The sequence below is a fragment of the Ostrea edulis genome, chromosome 1, assembly GCF_947568905.1.
Source record: "Ostrea edulis chromosome 1, xbOstEdul1.1, whole genome shotgun sequence".
NCBI lineage: Eukaryota > Metazoa > Mollusca > Bivalvia > Ostreida > Ostreidae > Ostrea > Ostrea edulis.
The window spans coordinates 5,012,419-5,031,889 of NC_079164.1; the positions used below are offsets into that span (position 1 = coordinate 5,012,419).

Here is a 19,471-nt window from a genome sequence, read left to right on the forward strand (position 1 = left end):
CGTTTTCCCATTTTTATCCAATCCTTTACAATGAAAAGAATAAATAAAGCCTATCTAACATCCAAAAACAGATAACTCTGTTTCCAATTATCATGGCCTTCCGTTGACAAATCGATATCTAATTTACAAATAATTCCTAAGATATTCTGTTGACATTAATACTATCTACTTTAATTATGTATTACTGACCAGAAGAATATAACTCTATAACATTTATTTCCTCTTGTTTACCAATCAGCTGATATACCTTTAATAGAGTCAAGGGAAATTTCGCTAACAGTAGTATGTGTACATGAAGGGTGCGATACGAGAATTCTCTGCATCTAAATCGAAAGTACAATTTCGTAAAATCTTTGTCATCGGTAAAGTTTTTATCTATTCCTTGTATCTGTGCCAGATAGCAAGCATAAATTATCGATATGACTCGTTAAAAGGGATAAGATGATGTAAATATATTATGCGATATATCTCTTGCTACCACATTTCGATCATCATCAGATGACACCGCAGAACTAGAAGCTGTAGGTGCTACAAAGAATTTAAAACAATGAGTGGTAAGTAAATATTGATGAGCTATGTAATTAGACTGTAGTTATGGAGGTGCGGATCTAGAAAATTTTCGAAGGGGGGTCTGACCCACGGGATTAAGATTTTGATATCTTTATATGTATTTTGTACTTTTTTATTGTCTGCATGAGGTTTTATAAGTTAGTCACCGATCAAAACACTCTTTAGAAAACAATATAAAATGACCAACGAATTTACAAAGTTTATTGCTATGTGGTATCTTTGATTCTTGACAAGCCAAAAAAGTGTTTAGTTTGATCTTTAGAATTGCCTCTAATTTCACGTGCCTGCAATTAAATTCCATGCTGTTTAATCTGCTCTTTGGTTTAAAATAGAATCAACAGAAACATACATTGTTTTACTTTTTGTAATCAACTGGAATGTTCTTTTCAAAACTAAAATGATTGAGTGCATTATCTAGCGTTAAAAGGGTACCATGTGTCGACGGTCATAACCCCTTGACACGCAAACGACCGTTTCCCTGATTTTCGAAATAGAATAGGCTCACTAAGGGCCGTCCGGGAAACGAAAACACTCACACACAGATATGTTTCAATTACCTAAACGCCGTAAAATGTGTGAAATATTGCCAAATGGCGTAAAGCCGTAATCAATAATTATTTCGCGGTATTTTACCATTTATATAATGTACATAAACAATTTCTGTTTCTTATTCCTTAACAATTGAATGGTTGTATCAAAACCCTTAGATTGAAAATGTGCGATGTGTAAAACTAATGGTAACATTTACGCATCCAATGACAAAGAATGGTGCTGAACTTCAGAAACGTTCTTAGCGGTAAGTAGTGATGAAACGATTGCCGACAATCAATTGTTTATGACTCGTTGATTCCGATTATTGATTCCATTTTAAATAATCGATTATTGTCCATAATAAACGAATCAACAACGCATGCTTTGTAAGAAATATTTATGAAAAGGAAGAAGGCTTTCGATATCATCTTCATTATCATCAATCTTGAAATCAATCAACAGTCATGAAGTTGATAACTAATCCGAGATTATGTAGCGTGCAGCCGTGGTTTCTCAATTTAGACTGAACTACTTGCTTGATTAGCGATGGGAAAGGCTATAAGCCCGTGAACTGATCCGACCGGAAACTCTGTGCACTCAAACACACACAAATTGCATACGTCATACCTTCTACTTTCGTTTTCCTATATATGATGCTGTACTCTGTTCACGGGCCTGATTCTAACACCAATTAAAATGTGATCCAGTTTCCGGGCCTGACTTTAATACTAATTAGGATAAGATTCAGTTCACGGGCCTCTAATTAGGATATGATCCAGTTCACGGGCCTGACTCTAACACTAATTAGGATGTGATTGAGTTCACGGGATTGCTTCTAACACTAATTAGGATGTGATTCAGTTCACAGGCCTGACTGTAACACCAATTAAGATGTGATTCAGTTCACGGGCCTCTAATTAGGATGTGATCCAGTTCACGGGCCTGACTCTAACACTAATTAGGATGTGATTGAGTTCACGGGCCTGATTCTAACACTAATTAGCATGTGATTGAGTACACGGGCCTGATTCTAACACTAATTAGGATGTGATCCAGTTCACGGACCCGATTCTAACACTAATTAGGATGTGATTGAGTACACGGGCCTGATTCTAACACTAATTAGGATATGATCCAGTTCACAGACCTGATTTTAACACTAATTAAGATGTGATTCAGTTCACTGGCCTCTAATTAGGATATGACCCAGTTCACGGACCCAATTCTAACACTAATTAGGATGTGATTGAGTACACAGGCCTGATTCTAACACTAATTAGGATATGATCCAGTTCACGGACCTGATTCTAACACTAATTAAGATGTGATTCAGTTCACTGGCCTCTAATTAGGATGTGATCCAGTTCACGGGCCTAATTCTAACACTAATTAGGATGTGATTGAGTTCACAGGTCTGATTCTAACACTAATTAGGATGTGATTCAGTGCACTGACCTCTAATTAGGATATGATCCAGTTCACGGGTCTGACTCTAACACTAATTAGGATGTGATTGAGTTCACGGGCCTCATTCTAACACTAATTAGAATATGATCCAGTTCACGGGCCTGACTCTAACACTGATTAAGATGTGATTCAGTTCACGGGCCTCTAATTAGGATATGATCCAGTTCACGGGCCTGACTCTAACACTAATTAGGATGTGATTGAGTTCACGGGCCAGATTCTAACACTAATTAGCATGTGATTCAGTTCACGGGCCTGATTCTAACACTAATTAGGATATGATCCAGTTCACGGACCTGATTCTAACACTGATTAAGATGTGATTCAGTTCACGGGCCTCTAATTAGGATATGATCCAGTTCACGGGCCTGACTCTAACACTAATTAGGATGTGATTGAGTTCACGGGCCTGATTCTAACACTAATTAGGATATGATCCAGTTCACGGGCCTAATTCTAACACTGATTAAGATGTGATTCAGTTCACGGGCCTCTAATTAGGATATGATCCAGTTCACGGGCCTGACTTTAACACTAATTAGGATGTGATTGAGTTCACGGGCCTGATTCTAACACTAATTAGGATATGATCCAGTTCACGCGCCTCTAATTACGATATGATCCAGTTCACGGGCCTGACTCTAACACTAATTAGGATGTGATTGAGTTCACGGGCCTGATTCTAACACTAATTAGGATGTGATCCAGTTCACGGGCCTGATTCTAACACTAATTAGGATATGATCCAGTTAACGGGCCTGATTCTAACACTAATTAGGATATGATTCAGTTCAAGGGCCTGATTCTAACACTAATAAAAAATGTGATTGAGTTCACGGGCCTGATTCTAACACTAATTAGGATATGATCCAGTTCACGGGCCTAATTCTAACACTGATTAAGATGTGATTCAGTTCACGGGCCTCTAATTAGGATATGATCCAGTTCACGGGCCTGACTTTAACACTAATTAGGATGTGATTGAGTTCATGGGCCTGATTCTAACACTAATTAGGATGTGATCCAGTTCACGGGCCTGATTCTAACACTAATTAGGATATGATCCAACTCACGGACCTGATTCTAACACTAAATAAAATGTGATTGAGTTCCCGGGCCTAACTCTAACGCTAATTAAGATATGATCCAGTTAACGGGCCTGATTCTAACACTAATTAGGATATGATTCAGTTCATGGGCTTGATTCTAACACTAATAAAAAATGTGATTGAGTTCACGGGCCTGACTCTAATACTAATTAGGATATGATCCAGTTCACATGCATCTAATCCAATCCTTGTAAACCCTAACCCAGTCCTTGTACAGCATAGCTTAGTCCCTGTAGAGCATAACCTAGTCCCTGTTGAGCATAACCTAGTCCCTGTAGAGCATAACCTAGTCCCTGTAAAGTATAACCTAGTCCCTGTAGAGTATAACCCAGTCCCTGTAGAGCCTAACCTATTCCCTGTAGAGTATAACCTATTCCCTGTAGAGTATAACCTAGTCCCTGTAGAGCATAACCTAGTCCCTGTAGAGTATAACCCAGTCCCTGTAGAGCATAACCTAGTCCCTGTAGAGTATAACCTAGTCCCTGTAGAGCATAACCTAGTCCCTGTAGAGTATAACCTAGTCCCTGTAGAGCATAACCTAGTCCCTGTAGAGCATAACCTAGTCCCTGTAGAGTATAACCCAGTCCCTGTAGAGCCTAACCTAGTTCCTGTAGAGCCTTACACTGTCTTAGCCTATACAATGCAACTTTGTCTCTGAACAACAGTATCGTATTTCACTGATAATAAATTTTCCATACATGTTTATTATTAGTTTAATCATCAGGCACAATTGAATAGTCTCGTGGGGATTCGGGTTAGAATAGATCCTCAGTACCCCCTTGCTTGTCGTAAGAGGCGATTAAATGGGGCGGTCCTTCGGATGAGACCGGAAAAACAGAGGTCCTGTGTCACAGCACGTGTGGGACAATAAAGATTCCTCCCTGCTCAATGGCTATAAGCGCCGAGCATAGGCCTAAATTTTACAGCCCTTCACCGCCAGTGGTGACGTCTCAATGTGAGTGAAATATTCTCGAGAGGGACGTTTAACGATATTCAATCAATCAATACACAATTGAATAAATACCCAGTCTCTCTGTGTTATAGACTTTTCCAGTCATCTTGAGCTAAATCAACATTTTTGTGCCAGACCCATTTTTGTGTGCATCATAACTCAGTATCTCTATAAATAGTTGAATCTGCAACTACTACATGTAAGAGCTTGACGTATTTGACAGACATTTTTTTCCACAATTTCCTCTGGTACTTAGTCTTGATTTTAATTAAGAAGAAAAAGTTGAACAGATAACAGTTTTATTATTAACACCTTAGACATACAATGATTAAATTATCACATTGTTGTAACCTTTGACATTGAAATATTTTCCAGATACATGTACTTATGAAAGAGCTGGCTCGCATTCTACCTCATGCTCCAAGATTGCGTAGCAATAGTAACACATGATGGCCATATTAGACAGATTGATAATGATGGGTAATCAGATCAAACATCCTTAATATAAATCAAATTTACATAATCTGTTAAGAATTGATTATATATTACTGGGTAATTAAGGGGTCTTTCATGAAAAGAAATGAAACATCTTTAAGTTTTCATAAAACATATGAAACAACAATTTTATCTTTCTTTCAATGATTAATTGGTAAACGCATTAAACGTTTCAATGTTCCATGGGAAATACAACATAACTATTTATTCTATATGTTGAACAAGAGGCCCATGGGCCACATCGCTCACCTGAGCCACCTTGGCTCATATTGAAAGAGTTTTCCTGAATAATTGTATGTAAAACTTTGATTCTCTATTGTGGCCCCATACAACCCCAGGAGGCCATGATTTCAATAAACTTGAATCTGTACTATGTCAGGAAGCTTTCATGTACATTTCAGCTCTTCTGGCCCAATGGTTCTTGATAAAAAAAATTAAATGACCCACCCTATTTTTGTGGTCATCTCCCCTTTGAAGAGGGCATGGCCCTTCATTTGAACAAACTCGAAAGCCCTTTACCCAAGGATACTTTTGGTTAAGTTTGGTTATTATTGGCCCAGTGCTTCTGGAGAAAATATAAAATGTTTAATCATGCACGGACAGACAATGAACAACAGGCGATCAGAAAAGCTCACTTGAGCTTTCAGCTCAGGTGAGCTAAAAAGTATTTACGTATGGAATAATTTTCTTCATATGTGTCGTTTTTCATCCAATGCTATTTCTCCCCACTTTTAAATTAACGTTCAGATTTAAAATGCATCAGAGTTTCCTGTAAATATGCATATCAATATGTGATATATGCCCTTATCAACTACAGAGTTTCATAATACTGCCTTGCATGTTAGTTAAAACAGTATACCCTTTACAAGTCGTTGCCTGCAGTATATAATAACCTCTCTATGATAAGAATGAGTTGAATTAAACAATGCTATAATTCTAATATACAAATGATCCATGTGTACATGTAAACTCTCCAAAGAAAACAATTTAAACAATGTTAATGTTGCTGAAGAAAATTTACCACAAAGCAAAAGAAATGCAAAAGTTTGGCATCGGATCAAGTGCCTTTGACCTTGTTGACAATATACAATTACAAACAAAAGAAATAATAATAATTTATTCGTTTTGTGAGTGCACACTCAGTGGAGGTCAGTGGAGGTGCATCTTCTGTTGGCCTCCTCATATGCCATTCCTGTTTTGGAACAAATGAGAACAACGGCCTCTTTTAACATCACAAGGGGCAGGTAGTGAGCTGCCATTCTGGAGAGCAAACAAAATTCTATGAAAATTTAAACTTTAAATATTGTGCAATCATAATAAACTATACTGTCTTTAAAAAATTTAAAGGTTGAAAAAGCATAACATACATAAATATACTATATTAAATTAGTTTTTATTGTTTCAAGGATGATATGTTTAAGTTCTAGATATGAATTACTGGTAAGTAGCCTTACAGTGGATAATTTAGAAAAAAATTTACTGAGGTCTTCATTTTGCAAGCCTTGCAGTGTTCTGTATTTGGTAAAATCTGAAATAGATATTGAAAAAATATTATATTCAAAACATGATAAAATCATGAACTCTTTGGGAATAATTTATGATTCAATTGCAACTACATCTAGGATCGTCTATGAAATAGACATGAATGCCCTTTCTTGCAGAGTGGTGAGAAATCAACACACAGAACAATAGATGGAAGGAAGGACATAATTTAGATAATTATAACAAACATTATACAACCTAGCCATATACATGCTTGGATATGAAAAGTATCAATATTAAATGGGAGTATCTCTACCCATGACGAGCCTTGCTGCACATCATTCTGTCCCTGAGTATATTTAGAACGTGTTCCAGTTCCTAAAAATAAAAGAGTCGGATTAGAAAGCTTTAATATGTTATGTGATGCACTACTTGTGTAAAAATTGAGCAAACATGTTCATTCAACTTCATAAAGATGTGTATTTTGGATCCATACCCAAAATGTATATTGACTAATTCCTATCATATCAAAGTAATCAAAATGTGAGCTGCTGATTCTTTAGAAAATTACTTTCTTACCAATATATCAATATACTTTCCCCAAAGCAGTAAAGTTTAATATATTTATTGAACGGATTTTTAGCTCACCTGAGCTGAAAGCTCAAGTGAGCTTTTCTGATCACCCGTATTCCGGCGTCCGTCCGTCCGTCTGTCCATCCGTCTGTCTGTCCGTCCGTCTGTAAACTTTTCACATTTTCAACTTCTTCTCAACAACCACTGGGCCAATTTCAACCAAAGTTGGCACAAAGCATCCTTAGGTAAAGGGAATTCTAAATTGTTAAAATAAAGGGCCATGCCACCTTCCAAGGGGAGATAATCAAGAAAAGGTAAAAATAGGGTAGGGTCATTAAAAGATCTTCTTCTCAAGAACCACTGGGCCAGAAAAGATGAAATTTATAGATAAGCTTTATTAGGTAGTGCAGATTCTAAATTGTTAAAATCATGGCCCCCGGGGGTCGGATGGGGCCACAATAGGGGATCAAAGTTTTACATACAAATATATAGGGAAAATCTTTAAAAATATTCTTCTCAAGAACCATTGGACCAAAGAAGTTCACATTTACATGAAAGCTTTCTGACATAGTGTAGATTCAAGTTTGCAAAAACCATGGCCTCCAGGGGTAGGTTTGGGGCCATAATAGGGACTACGGTTTTACATGCAAATAGATATGGAAAATCTTCTGATGTGGACCAAGGTGACACAGGTGAGCGATGTGGCCCATGGGCCTCTTGTTTTATAAACTGGTGGTGTCTTTCATGGTCTTCTTCCTCACTGGAAAAATACTGTTGTCTTGTTAATACATGGTTTTGAAGTGGACATTGTTTTCAGAAGTAAGGATGTAGATGTAAATCATGTTTTCCCCACAACCCCTGGCCAATGGATTTGAATAATTAGGAGCTAGGATGAACTAAAAATTGTCTACCACAGCCACATACAAACAAGAGGCCCAAGGACCACATCGCTCACCTGAGTCACTTTGGCTCATACATATGTATTTAAAGATTTTTCCTATATATTTGTATGCAAAACTTTGATCCCCCATGTGACCCCATCCTACCCCTGGGAGCCATAATTTTCACAAACTGAAATCTGAAATATGTCAGGAAGCTTTCATGTCAATATCAGCTTTTCTGGCTCAGTGGTTCTTGAGAAAAAGATTTTTAAACATTTTCCTTATATATTTGTATGTAAAAACTTTGATCCCCTATTGTGGCCCCATCCAACCCCCAGGGGCCATGATTTTAATAAACGTGAATTTGTACTATGCCAGTAAGCTGTCATGTAAATTTCAGCTTTTCTGGCCGAGTGACTCTTGATTAGAAGATTTTTTAATGACCCCACCCTATTTTTGCATTTTTGTGATTATCTCCCCTTTGAAAGGGACATGACCCTTCTTTTGAACAAACTTGAAAGCCCTTCACTCAAGGATGCTTTGTGGGAAGTTTGGTTGAAATTGGTCCAGCGGTTCTTGAGAAGAAGTCGAAAATGTAAAACGTTTATGACGCCCGACGACGACAGACAACGGGCAAATTTTGATCAGAAAAGCTCACTTGAGCCTTTGGCTCAGGTGAGCTAAAAATATAAATGCTCACCATTTACGAATATCACAGTTTATCATTCCTTTCGGTGCATGGAGTAAACTGCCAATCTGTAAGATATTTAATTATCAAATACTTTTATGCTATTCTCTAAACTGAGCACACTAAAAACTGTAATTCATATAATACAACACAAGAGATGTTTCTAAAACACATATGCCCCCCAAGTTGCAAAATTGAAAGGGTTGTACCCGTGCCTCATTTAATTGATAGTAGTTACACCAATTCAAAATATTGAGCAGACAATACCTTCCTATGTCAAGAGTGGACTGACCATGTGACCTAAGAATCAATAGGGGTCATCTACTCCTTATATATGCTGTACAAGTGTACCAAGTTTGTTGTCAATCAACCAATTAATTCGTAAAATATAGGAAACATCCCCCTTAATGTATTGAATAGTATGGAGGAGAAAGCATGGGCAGGAAGATAGACATGAACTCTGATAAGCCATATAGGAGGAGAAGCGTTCACAAACTATTTTATACCCTACACCCCTCAGATCCACTTTAACTTTAAGGATAGCAATTGGATCCTCCTGTCCCTACAACTTGCACATCTACAAATGGCATTGAAGCATTGTACAAATTCTCAAGTCTATCAGATAAGCCATAAAGGAGAAGTGTTCACAAGGTATTTTAACATCTTCCACCCCTTTTAGATCCACTATATCTTTTAGGAAAAACTTTGGATCCTCCCATTCCGACAATATGCACATCTACAAATGACAATTAAGCATTGTACAAAGTTTCAAGTCTATCCAATAAGCCATATGGGAGGAGAAGAGTTCATAAGCTATTTTACATCTTCCACCCCTCTTAGATCCACTATAACTCTTAGGAAAACAATTGGATCCTCCCGTCCCAACAATATTCACATCTGCAAATGACAATGAAGCATTGTACAAAGTTTCAAGTCTATCTGATAAGCCATATAGGTGGAGAAGCGTTCACAAGATTTTGTGACAGAAGGAAGGACGGACAGAAAGTACAAATACAATATGTCTCCCCCTGGAAGAGGGAAGATATAATTATATGAGTGCATGTTTATATACACACAGCACTAAACATAACTTAAAGTAATTCCACCCTCCTATGATGTCATCAGATTTTGCAAAATCAATGATTTATTTAGATTTATGCATGATAGGAACATAAATTTTGTTAGTCTTTTCCGATAGTTATTGTAAAAAAACAACCTGTTAAAACAAGAGGTACTGTGAGCAATGCTTACTAAGAATACCCCTCGCTTACCCCAATCTCCTAAAGGGTGTTGGAAATAGGTAAAACTTCAATATTATGATCCAAAAGGTATCTAGGAACACAGCATCTCCATGCGATGAAAAAAGCCATTAAAGAATTTAAATGGAAACCATATTGCTACTTTGATGTCCAGTGCGCGTGACCTTTGACCTTTTGACCCCAAAATCGATAGGGAACATCTTCATCCCATGGGTAGTCCATATATATGATATGGTGACGGTAGGTGGAAAGGATAATGCTTTAGAGCCCGGAAACCATTGCGTCTACAGACGGACGGACAGACAGACGGACAACCCGATTCCAGTATACCCCCCCCCCACAACTTGTTGCGGGGGGTATAATAAACTATTTCAAAAGTCTAAGTTATAGATGAATAATCAATGATACGATTTAAATCAAAATAGATGTGTGTAACATTTCACTATAAAGAGTTGTATGAAAATGTGATTTGTGGAAATAAATAATAATGCTATAATTCTAATTAGAGGCCTGTGATCTTAATCACATCCTAATTAGTGTTAGAGTCAGCCCCCTGAACTGGAGCATATCCTAATTAGTGTTAGAATCAGGCCCGTGAACTGAATCATATCCTAATTAGTGTTAGAATCAGGCCAGTGAACTCAATCACATGCTAATTAGTGTTAGAATCAGGCCCGTGAACTCAATCACATGCTAACTAGTGTTAGAATCAGGCCCGTGAACTCAATCACATTTCAATTAGTGTTAGAATCAGGCCCGTGAACTGGATCATATCCTAATTAGTGTTAGAATCAGGCCCGTGAACTGGATCATATCCTAATTTGTGTTAGAATCAGGCCCGTGAACTGGATCACATTTTGATTAGTGTTAGAATCAGGCCCGTGAACTGGATCACATTTTAATTAGTGTTTGAATCAAGCCCGTGAACTGGGTCATATCCTCATTAGTTTTAGAATCAGGCCCGTGAACTCAATCACATTTTACTTAGTGTTAGAATTAGGCCCGTGAACTCAATCACATTTAATTAGTGTTAGAATGAGGCCCGTGAAGTCAACCACATGCTAGTTAGTGTTAGAATCAGGCCCGTGAACTGGATCATATCCTGATTAGTGTTAGAATCAGGCCCGTGAACTGGATCACATTTTGATTAGTGTTAGAATCAGGACCGTGAACTGGATCATATCCTAATTAGTGTTAGAAGCAGGCCCGTGAACTCAATCACATGCTAATTAGTGTTAGAATCGGGACCGTGAACTGGATCACATTTTAATTAATGTTAGAATCAGGACCGTGAACTGGATCATATCCTAATTAGTGTTAGAAGCAGGCCCGTGAACTCAATCACATGCTAATTAGTGTTAGAATCAGGCCCGTGAACTCAATCACATGCTAGTTAGTGTTAGAATCAGGCCCGTGAACTGGATCACATTTTAATTAGTGTTAGAATCAAGCCCGTGAACTGGATCACATTTTGATTAGTTTTAGAATCAGGCCCGTGAACTCAATCACATTTTACTTAGTGTTAGAATTAGGCCCGTGAACTCAATCACATTTAATTAGTGTTAGAATCAGGCCCGTGAACTCAATCACATTTTGATTAGTGTTAGAATCAGGACCGTGAACTGGATCATATCCTAATTAGTGTTAGAAGCAGGCCCGTGAACTCAATCACATGCTAATTAGTGTTAGAATCGGGACCGTGAACTGGATCACATTTTAATTAATGTTAGAATCAGGACCGTGAACTGGATCATATCCTAATTAGTGTTAGAAGCAGGCCCGTGAACTCAATCACATGCTAATTAGTGTTAGAATCGGGACCGTGAACTGGATCACATTTTAATTAATGTTAGAATCAGGCCCGTGAACTGGATCATATCCTAATTAGTGTTAGAAGCAGGCCCGTGAACTCAATCACATGCTAATTAGTGTTAGAATCAGGCCCGTGAACTCAATCACATGCTAGTTAGTGTTAGAATCAGGCCCGTGAACTGGATCACATTTTAATTAGTGTTAGAATCAAGCCCGTGAACTGGATCATATCCTGATTAGTTTTAGAATCAGGCCCGTGAACTCAATCACATTTTACTTAGTGTTAGAATTAGGCCCGTGAACTCAATCACATTTAATTAGTGTTAGAATGAGGCCCGTGAAGTCAACCACATGCTAGTTAGTGTTAGAATCAGGCCCGTGAACTCAATCACATTTTGATTAGTGTTAGAATCAGGACCGTGAACTGGATCATATCCTAATTAGTGTTAGAAGCAGGCCCGTGAACTCAATCACATGCTAATTAGTGTTAGAATCGGGACCGTGAACTGGATCATATTTTAATTAATGTTAGAATCAGGCCCGTGAACTGGATCATATCCTAATTAGTGTTAGAAGCAGGCCCGTGAACTCAATCACATGCTAGTTAGTATTAGAATCAGGCCCGTGAACTCAATCACATGCTAATTAGTGTTAGAATCAGGCCCGTGAACTCAATCACATGCTAATTAGTATTAGACTCAGGCCCGTGAACTGGATCACATTTTAATTAGTGTTAGAATCAGGCCCGTAAACTGCATCATATCCTGATTAGTGTTAGAATCAGGCCCGTGAACTCAATCACATCCTAATTAATGTTAGAATCAGGCCCGTGAACTGGATCATATCCTAATTAGTGTTAGCGTCAGGCCCGTGAACTCAATCACATCCTATTTAGTGTTAGAGACAGACCCGTGAAGTGGACCATATCCTAATTAGAAGCCCATGAACTCAATCACATCCTAATTAGAACCCAGTGAACTCAATCAAATCCTTATTAGTGTTGATTCTGTACCTCCACTTACAAAAGATTTTTAATGTGCATCTCGGGTACGAGTTAATACTAGACCTTTAGTAAAAACGAAAGTAAATTGTATGACGTATGCAATTTGTGTGTGTTTGAGTTCACGGAACTTCCGATTGTATCAGTTCACGGGCTTATAGACCCTGCCATTAGCGATGAGAGTCCCCTAGGCTTTATTCCGAGATACTGAACAGTGGTTGGCAGTAAAATTATTTGAGACAATGATCAGTTCAAATGATTAGCTATTTTACAAAGAACAATGAAATCACGCACAATTATAGAAAAGTTTGATCAACTCAAAATTACTCACTTCAATTACTCAATATTGCTCAATGTTTGTCTTTGCTCAATTTGACTCTGTATTAATGAGATAAATGTAGCGGAAGTAATGGTAAAGGTGAGTAATGTATCATTCCTATGTAAAGTATTTAATACTGACTTTGTTTAGGAAAGACTTATTCAGCCACGTCTATACCTTACCGTTGTTAAGCTTTCTCTTTTAATCGGTGTTCTTCTTGGTCCAGAGATGTGTGTGTAAACTGATGCTGATTGTGAAGATTTAAGGTGCAGACTGCCCAGTAGGGGCCCTGCTACACTAGGTTTGTTGCGGCGAGGCGACGATGGTGGTCGACCTTCGGATCCCCTGGAAACAGGGACGGGTCTTCTTGAAGATCCAGGGATGGTTAGGTCCTCCAGAAGGTAGTGGATGGGTCCATATCCTCTTCCCAGAGTCCATCGCCCTAGGATTCCTACAGTATAGTCGGGTGATGGGCTTCTTGAAGGTAGCTTGCTATTCTTCATCTGTGGTCGATCGACCTTCGGATCTCCCTCAGTAAAATCGGGGAGACGGTCTTCTTGAAGACTGTGTTTAGGAGGCGGCAAAGGAGGAACGGAGGGAGCATCCCATCGGATCCAGTGCAGAAACCCACCAGCTCTGTGCTTGAATTTGTCTAAATAATTTAGATAGTCGCCTAAATTTCCTTAGTTACTGGCTGAAAGCAGAAGGATAGTTGTGTGTATGCAAATGTATTTATGGCCGAAAGTGTTTAACGTGGAGTTGACAAGGCTCGCACGTCCATTACTTTATGAGAAAGCCATAGAAGACGCGTTAGACCACTGTCTTTAATAGATAGTTGGCCTCTTGCATCGATGCGTTATTGTATAAGGATTTACTTGATAAATTTAAGTGTATGTGTGTCTAATTTAAACTATAATACAGAGAGCTTTATACCCTATTATGGAGCATACGCTTATTGATAATACAGGGAATAGGATTCTGAATCCTATATTTTATCCAGGATATGCCTGGATATATTAAAATAGCTTAATAGGCCTAAATGGGAAATTTAATATTAAGGACTTAGGGGTTTTGTGTTTGATTATTGGCTGTAATTTGTGTTATTTTAAGGCAAAACATGCATGTTAGTATTACTGTTTATATTTTTATTTATTTGTGGGTTTTTTGTTGTTTTTTTGTTGTTGTTTTTTTTTGGGGTTTTTGTTTTTTTTGTTTGTTTTTTTTTTTACATTATATAAAAGGAATTAGTTGAGAAGGGTATGTTATTTGGGTAAAAGTATAAGCATAAACTGCCAAGGTAAGTGATGTGTTTATGGTATGTCTGGGTGTTTTGGTGAATAAATCTTAATGGCGGTGGGCATGTGTTATTGCCGGGAAACTACAGTTAGCAGAAGTGACTGATACCTGCAGTAGCCCTTAAAGGTTAAAATGTATAACTGTCAGCCACTTCCGTTACCAGAGGTGTTGCTTCAGGAGTGTCAGACAGTTGAGGGTGTAAGTAAAGCGTTAATGAGACATTTGACACCGGCCCAGGGTTAAGCCCCGGACCACTGCCAGCAGACAACTTCTGACCTGACATAGTACCAACGCCACATAAACCGCTACGATGATAGAGAATAATGAGAATGAGAGAAGATGCCACCAAAGGCAAGTGGTCGAATCCTACCCCAACTGGGGCATCTCTACAATAAGATAAGGAGTTCGAGCCAAAAGCAATTAGTAGAACTTAGATATTGAGTATGGATGGATGTGATGCAGCGTATCCATGAGGCAATTGGCACCACCACAAGGTTAAGCCCCGGGCCACTGCCAGCAGACAAATTCTAACCTGACATAGTGCCAACGCCACACAAACCGCTACGATGAAAGAGGATGAGAGAAGATGTAGCCAAAAGCAAATGATCGAATCCTACCCCAACTGGGGCATCTCTACAATAAGATACGGAGTTCGAGCCAAGAGCAATTAGTCACACTTAGATGTAGTTAGTATATCCTGTGGATGTGATAAAGTTTAATATTGCTGGTACGATGGTGCTAATGTTGCAGGCGGATATGGTTAGTAGGGTGTAAAGGTCAAAGGTAGTGACTCCTGCTGCATGTAGTGTTTGTATGAGGCTTGTTCTATAGTGGTTGTGAAGTGGACAGTGTAAAAGGTAATGGGCGATTGTTTCTGGCAGTGTGTACATTTGTTGTTTGTGTGTCTGGTGTACTGACCTAAATCGCCCAATAGATTGGTTGTTCCTACCCTCAAGCGTGTGATGATTTTGTCATAGTGTATACAAGGTGAAGATAACGAACAGTGATCAATCTCATAATTCCTATAAGTAATACAGAATAGGTAGTTGGGCAAACACGGACCCCTGGACACACCAGAGGTGGGATCAGGTGCCTAGGAGGAGTAAGCATCCCCTGTCGACCGGTCACACCCGCCGTGAGCCCCATATCTTGATCAGGTAAACGGAGTTATCCGCAGTCAAAATCAGTATGTGCCAAGAACGGCTTAACAATCGGTATGAGACACGTCAGACAGCATTTGACCCAATGTGAGGTTGTATTGACGAACTAGATCGTTATAACGACCATAGAATTTGCGAAGTGCTGACTTCAATCGAGACTGTTGAAACCCCTGTACCATCAACTTGTTTGTCAGTAGCTTACCTCGATTTAAAAACTGTAAACTATGTTAGAGTGATATTTGAGAGGTTTTGAGGATGGGTTGGATTAGATTTTAGATATGAGTTTGGTGTTTGAGTTAGTTGTTGTTTGTAGATGCCAGTTATAGTGCGATGTATGTAGCTGTAAATTTCTCTGACCCCTACCAATATGTCATATCTAACCATGTTATGACCTAGTGATTGTTTTGCAGTGTTGTCGACAGTCTCGTTTCCTTGAATGCCGACATGTGAAGGTATCCACTGGAAGTGGATGTGTTGGTTATATTGTGTGGAGTGATGCAAGAGGGTGAGGATGGAGTTTGAAATGTTTGTAGTGTTTGTAGTGCACTAAGGGAGTCACTGAGAATTACCGTTCTCCGATATCCCTTATTGTGAATGTATTTGAGTGCAGCAATTAGAGCGATTATCTCCGTCGAGTAAACAGATATGTTGTCCGTGTATCTATACCCCTCCTCTATGGGACCGCTGGGGTCATAGATGGCTGCACCCGTTTTGCCTGTGGTGGGATCTTTACTTCCACCAGTGTAGATATTTTGGAAGCCTTGGTAGTGTATGTCTATGTGTTGCAGTGCAATTGCTTTGATTTGTAATGGGTTACTGTGCTTTTTGGTGATTGCACTGCCGATATTGGTGCAAACTGTAGGAGGAGGAAAAGTCCATGGAACCATTGGTAGCAATTGTTTGGTTGGTGACTCAGGTAGCCCATAAGTGTTTGCATACTTCCATATTTGGTAACCAAATCGTCCATTTCTCTTATCCTCCCCAACCTTTCGTTGGATTTGATGTCAGTGTATGCGTATGTATGTGGTGCTTGCAATAATGTATTTGTAGGATTTGTTTTGTCAGAGGAGACCCTAACTAACCCAGTACCTTAGAGAAAGTTGTAGTCTGCGTAGGTTAAGTGGTAGTTCTCCCGATTCCAGTAGGACTGTGCTTTTGTCTGTTTTGTGGTGATTTCTAAGTGCAATTCGGAGTGCCAACTCTTGGATCCTGTCCAGACTTTGAAGATATGTCTTGCAACCTGAGTTGTAAGCCTGGCATCCGTAGTCAAGTGTAGATTTGTATAGCATTAGAAGAGTTTGTTTGTCAGCACCGAATTTTGTGCCTGAAACACAATGCATAATATTCAGCATTTTGCAGCATTTAATTTTGAGTTTTTCGACGTGAGCTTTGAATGTCATATGTTCGTCGAAGATGACTTCCAGAAAGGTTACTTTTGATTGTACCTTGATGGGTTGATTTCTTAGGTAGAGTTTTAGCTGGGATTTGTAGTTAGTGTGCCTTGGGTTAGTTTTGCCAAATAAGACTGCGACATTTTTAGGTTGCGATAGCTTGAAACCCCACTGGATGGACCAGTTTGAAATTGAGTCTAGAGTGCTTTGAAACCTAATGTTGATGATTTTAATAGAGCGACTTGTGTGGTGAATTTGCGAGTCATCTGCAAACTGGAAGAGATCAGTCACTTGGTATCGTTGTTTATGGCGTTGTATTGTGGATGATAAGTCGTTGATCATGAGATTGAAAAGTGTGGGACTGATAACAGAACCTGTGGTGTACCATTGTCCAAGGTGTGCGGATCCGAATTGGGCTGGTTTACTGTGACCTGTATTTTCCTGTCTTTGAGGAATGACCTGATGAAGCAGAGTGTGTTGCCAGTGATGTGGAACTGATGACGAAGATTATATATAAGTCCATCATACCAGACCAGATCGAAGGCTTTAGAGATGTCGATGAAGACCGCTCCTGTGTATTGACTGTTTGCCATTCCTCTTAGTACTTTGGTTTCCAGCTGGACAAGATTGTCTATTGTAATGCGACCTGGGCGGAATCCATTCTGTGCAGGGTCGAGTTTGCCTTGTTTATCAGGAACATGGTGATTCTTGCCTAGTTTAGGTATTGGAATGACTATGGCATTTCTCCAGCATGTTAGAAATTGTTTTTCTTTTTAAATAGTTGATTGTAGAAATGAAGTATAATGTTCGTGAAATTTGGAGGGAGGTGTTTTAGCACGAAGTATGTAATTTTGTCCCCTCCTGGTGCAGTGTTTTTGTCATGTGTGAGAGTTTGCCTGAGTTCGTGCAATGTAAATGGTAGATTGAGTGTTCCAGTGTTGGGACCTGTGTCTTTGACGTGGAGTTTGTGTTTGAATCGGTCCCTGATTAGTGCATATGCTAGATCAAGGTTGCTATTGTAACTAGCTTGTTGAAATGTTTTAGCAATTAAATTTGCCTTGTCTTGTGAGCTGTATGCATTTTGTATTCTTGGAAGAGTTGTCCTAGTGTTTTGCCTAAACTTGCTTTGACCTTTCTCCAGACTGTTGTTGTGTTTGTACGCCAGTGTAGTGTTGAAATAATGTTTTGCCAGTGAGTTTGCTGTTCTTGGAAGATGACACGTTTTGTTTGTTTACATGCTCTGTTGTATTCTGCCTTGGAGATGTGTCCCTGCTGGAATTCCTTAATCCTTAAAGGCTTTCCTGCTAGCTTTCCTGGCTTGAGTGCAGTTGTCTGTCCAAGCAGGGTTAATTGGCCTGGTGACTGTTTTACCTGAAGTTCTGGGTATGGAGTGTCCAGCTGCTTGAAAAATAGTCTTGTTGATATTGTCTAGATATTGATATATGTTGTTATACCCTATAGCTTCGAGCTGATTGGATAGTGACTGAGCATTATCATTGGCTAAAATCTAGCTATTTGTTTGGTCAATGTATCGGTAACTTTCAATCCACTTCCGAATTCACAACTTTAGCTCGAATAAAGGAATATATAGGAATACATTTATCACACAGAGATAATGCCAAATTCGTTTCAATTACTCCAACCCTTACCCACACTTTTTTATTGTGACATGTACAAGGGAGGGGGGGGGGGGGTCAGAGCAGACTCCATAATGAAAAGTGGGGATTCTGCGACACCAGCTAGTGTCGTTGCTTTGCCTACCTTCTACAACTTTACTTCTAATCAAGATATGATTCAGTTATCGGATGAGCATTCTTCAAGTTAATCATAACCATGACGCAGATTTGAATTTTGTGTATTTGTGTGCTAACTTCATGCGCAAAGAAATCGAATGACAAGGATGCGACTGAACTCAAAGTGATGCTTCATTTGTAAATATTGCAGTTTTTACACGGCAATAGCTGGTAGAATATTCATGTAATAACCGAATGCTAGCGTTTTGGATGGTAGATCCGCGAAATAAAGTTGTATAGCTTTCATTCATATGTTGATTTAATATATCCCTGTGAGCTCGAAATAAAGGACATCACAGAGTCGTGCACTTCTGCTTCATACTTGGATATTTTATTGAAAGTAGACATTAACGGCAAACTAACAACTCAACTGTATGACAAACGGGATGATTTCAGCTTCTCCGTCGTCAACTTCCCACATTTATGTAGCAATATTCCATTATCACCTGCATATGGTGTTTATATATCTCAACTGATTCGATATGGAAGAGTTTGTTCTGGGTATAGTCAGTTTTTAAATCGAGGTAAGCTACTGACAAACAAGTTGATGGTACAGGGATTTCAACAGTCTCGATTGAAGTCAGCATTTCGCAAATTCTATGGTCGTTATAACGATCTAGTTCGTCAATACAACCTCGCATTGGGTCAAATGCTGTCTGACGTGTTTCATACCGATTGTTAAGCCGTTCTTGG

General features: G+C 38.9%; 3 protein-coding genes and 1 long non-coding RNA gene across 7 annotated transcripts in view; 3 read left to right on the top strand and 1 right to left on the bottom strand.

Annotated features, from left to right (window-relative positions):
* The window catches only part of LOC130050944 (uncharacterized), a 112,858-nt gene that overhangs the window by 25,619 nt on the left and 67,768 nt on the right, over nt 1-19,471 (top strand). The window lies entirely within an intron of this gene.
* LOC125664363 (transient receptor potential cation channel subfamily A member 1-like) overlaps nt 1-19,471 on the top strand; it is a 220,401-nt gene that overhangs the window by 25,052 nt on the left and 175,878 nt on the right. The gene's annotated exons all lie outside the window — the stretch shown is intronic.
* The window catches only part of LOC130050943 (uncharacterized), a 32,913-nt gene that overhangs the window by 3,950 nt on the left and 9,492 nt on the right, over nt 1-19,471 (top strand). The window contains exon 1 of one of the 2 annotated variants that reach the window (XM_056151967.1): nt 323-554. The exons of the other annotated variant lie outside the window; for it this stretch is intronic. Coding sequence (XP_056007942.1) covers nt 548-554 — 7 coding nt within the window. The 5' untranslated portion in view covers nt 323-547. Of the gene's footprint in view, nt 1-322; nt 555-19,471 lie in introns of those variants that run through there. 2 annotated transcript variants of the gene reach the window in all.
* Nucleotides 5,974-10,702, bottom strand: LOC125664367 (uncharacterized). Of its 3 annotated transcripts, XR_008799353.1 has the most exons (5): nt 10,020-10,702; nt 8,761-8,816; nt 6,923-6,984; nt 6,579-6,652; nt 5,974-6,384 (listed from the first exon to the last, which is right to left on the bottom strand). It is a non-coding gene; the product is annotated as an uncharacterized LOC125664367 (long non-coding RNA). The 3 variants fall into 3 exon arrangements; XR_007365856.2 differs by lacking the exon at nt 10,020-10,702 and having other exon boundaries at nt 6,605-6,652; nt 8,761-8,947; XR_007365857.2 differs by lacking the exon at nt 10,020-10,702 and having other exon boundaries at nt 8,761-8,947.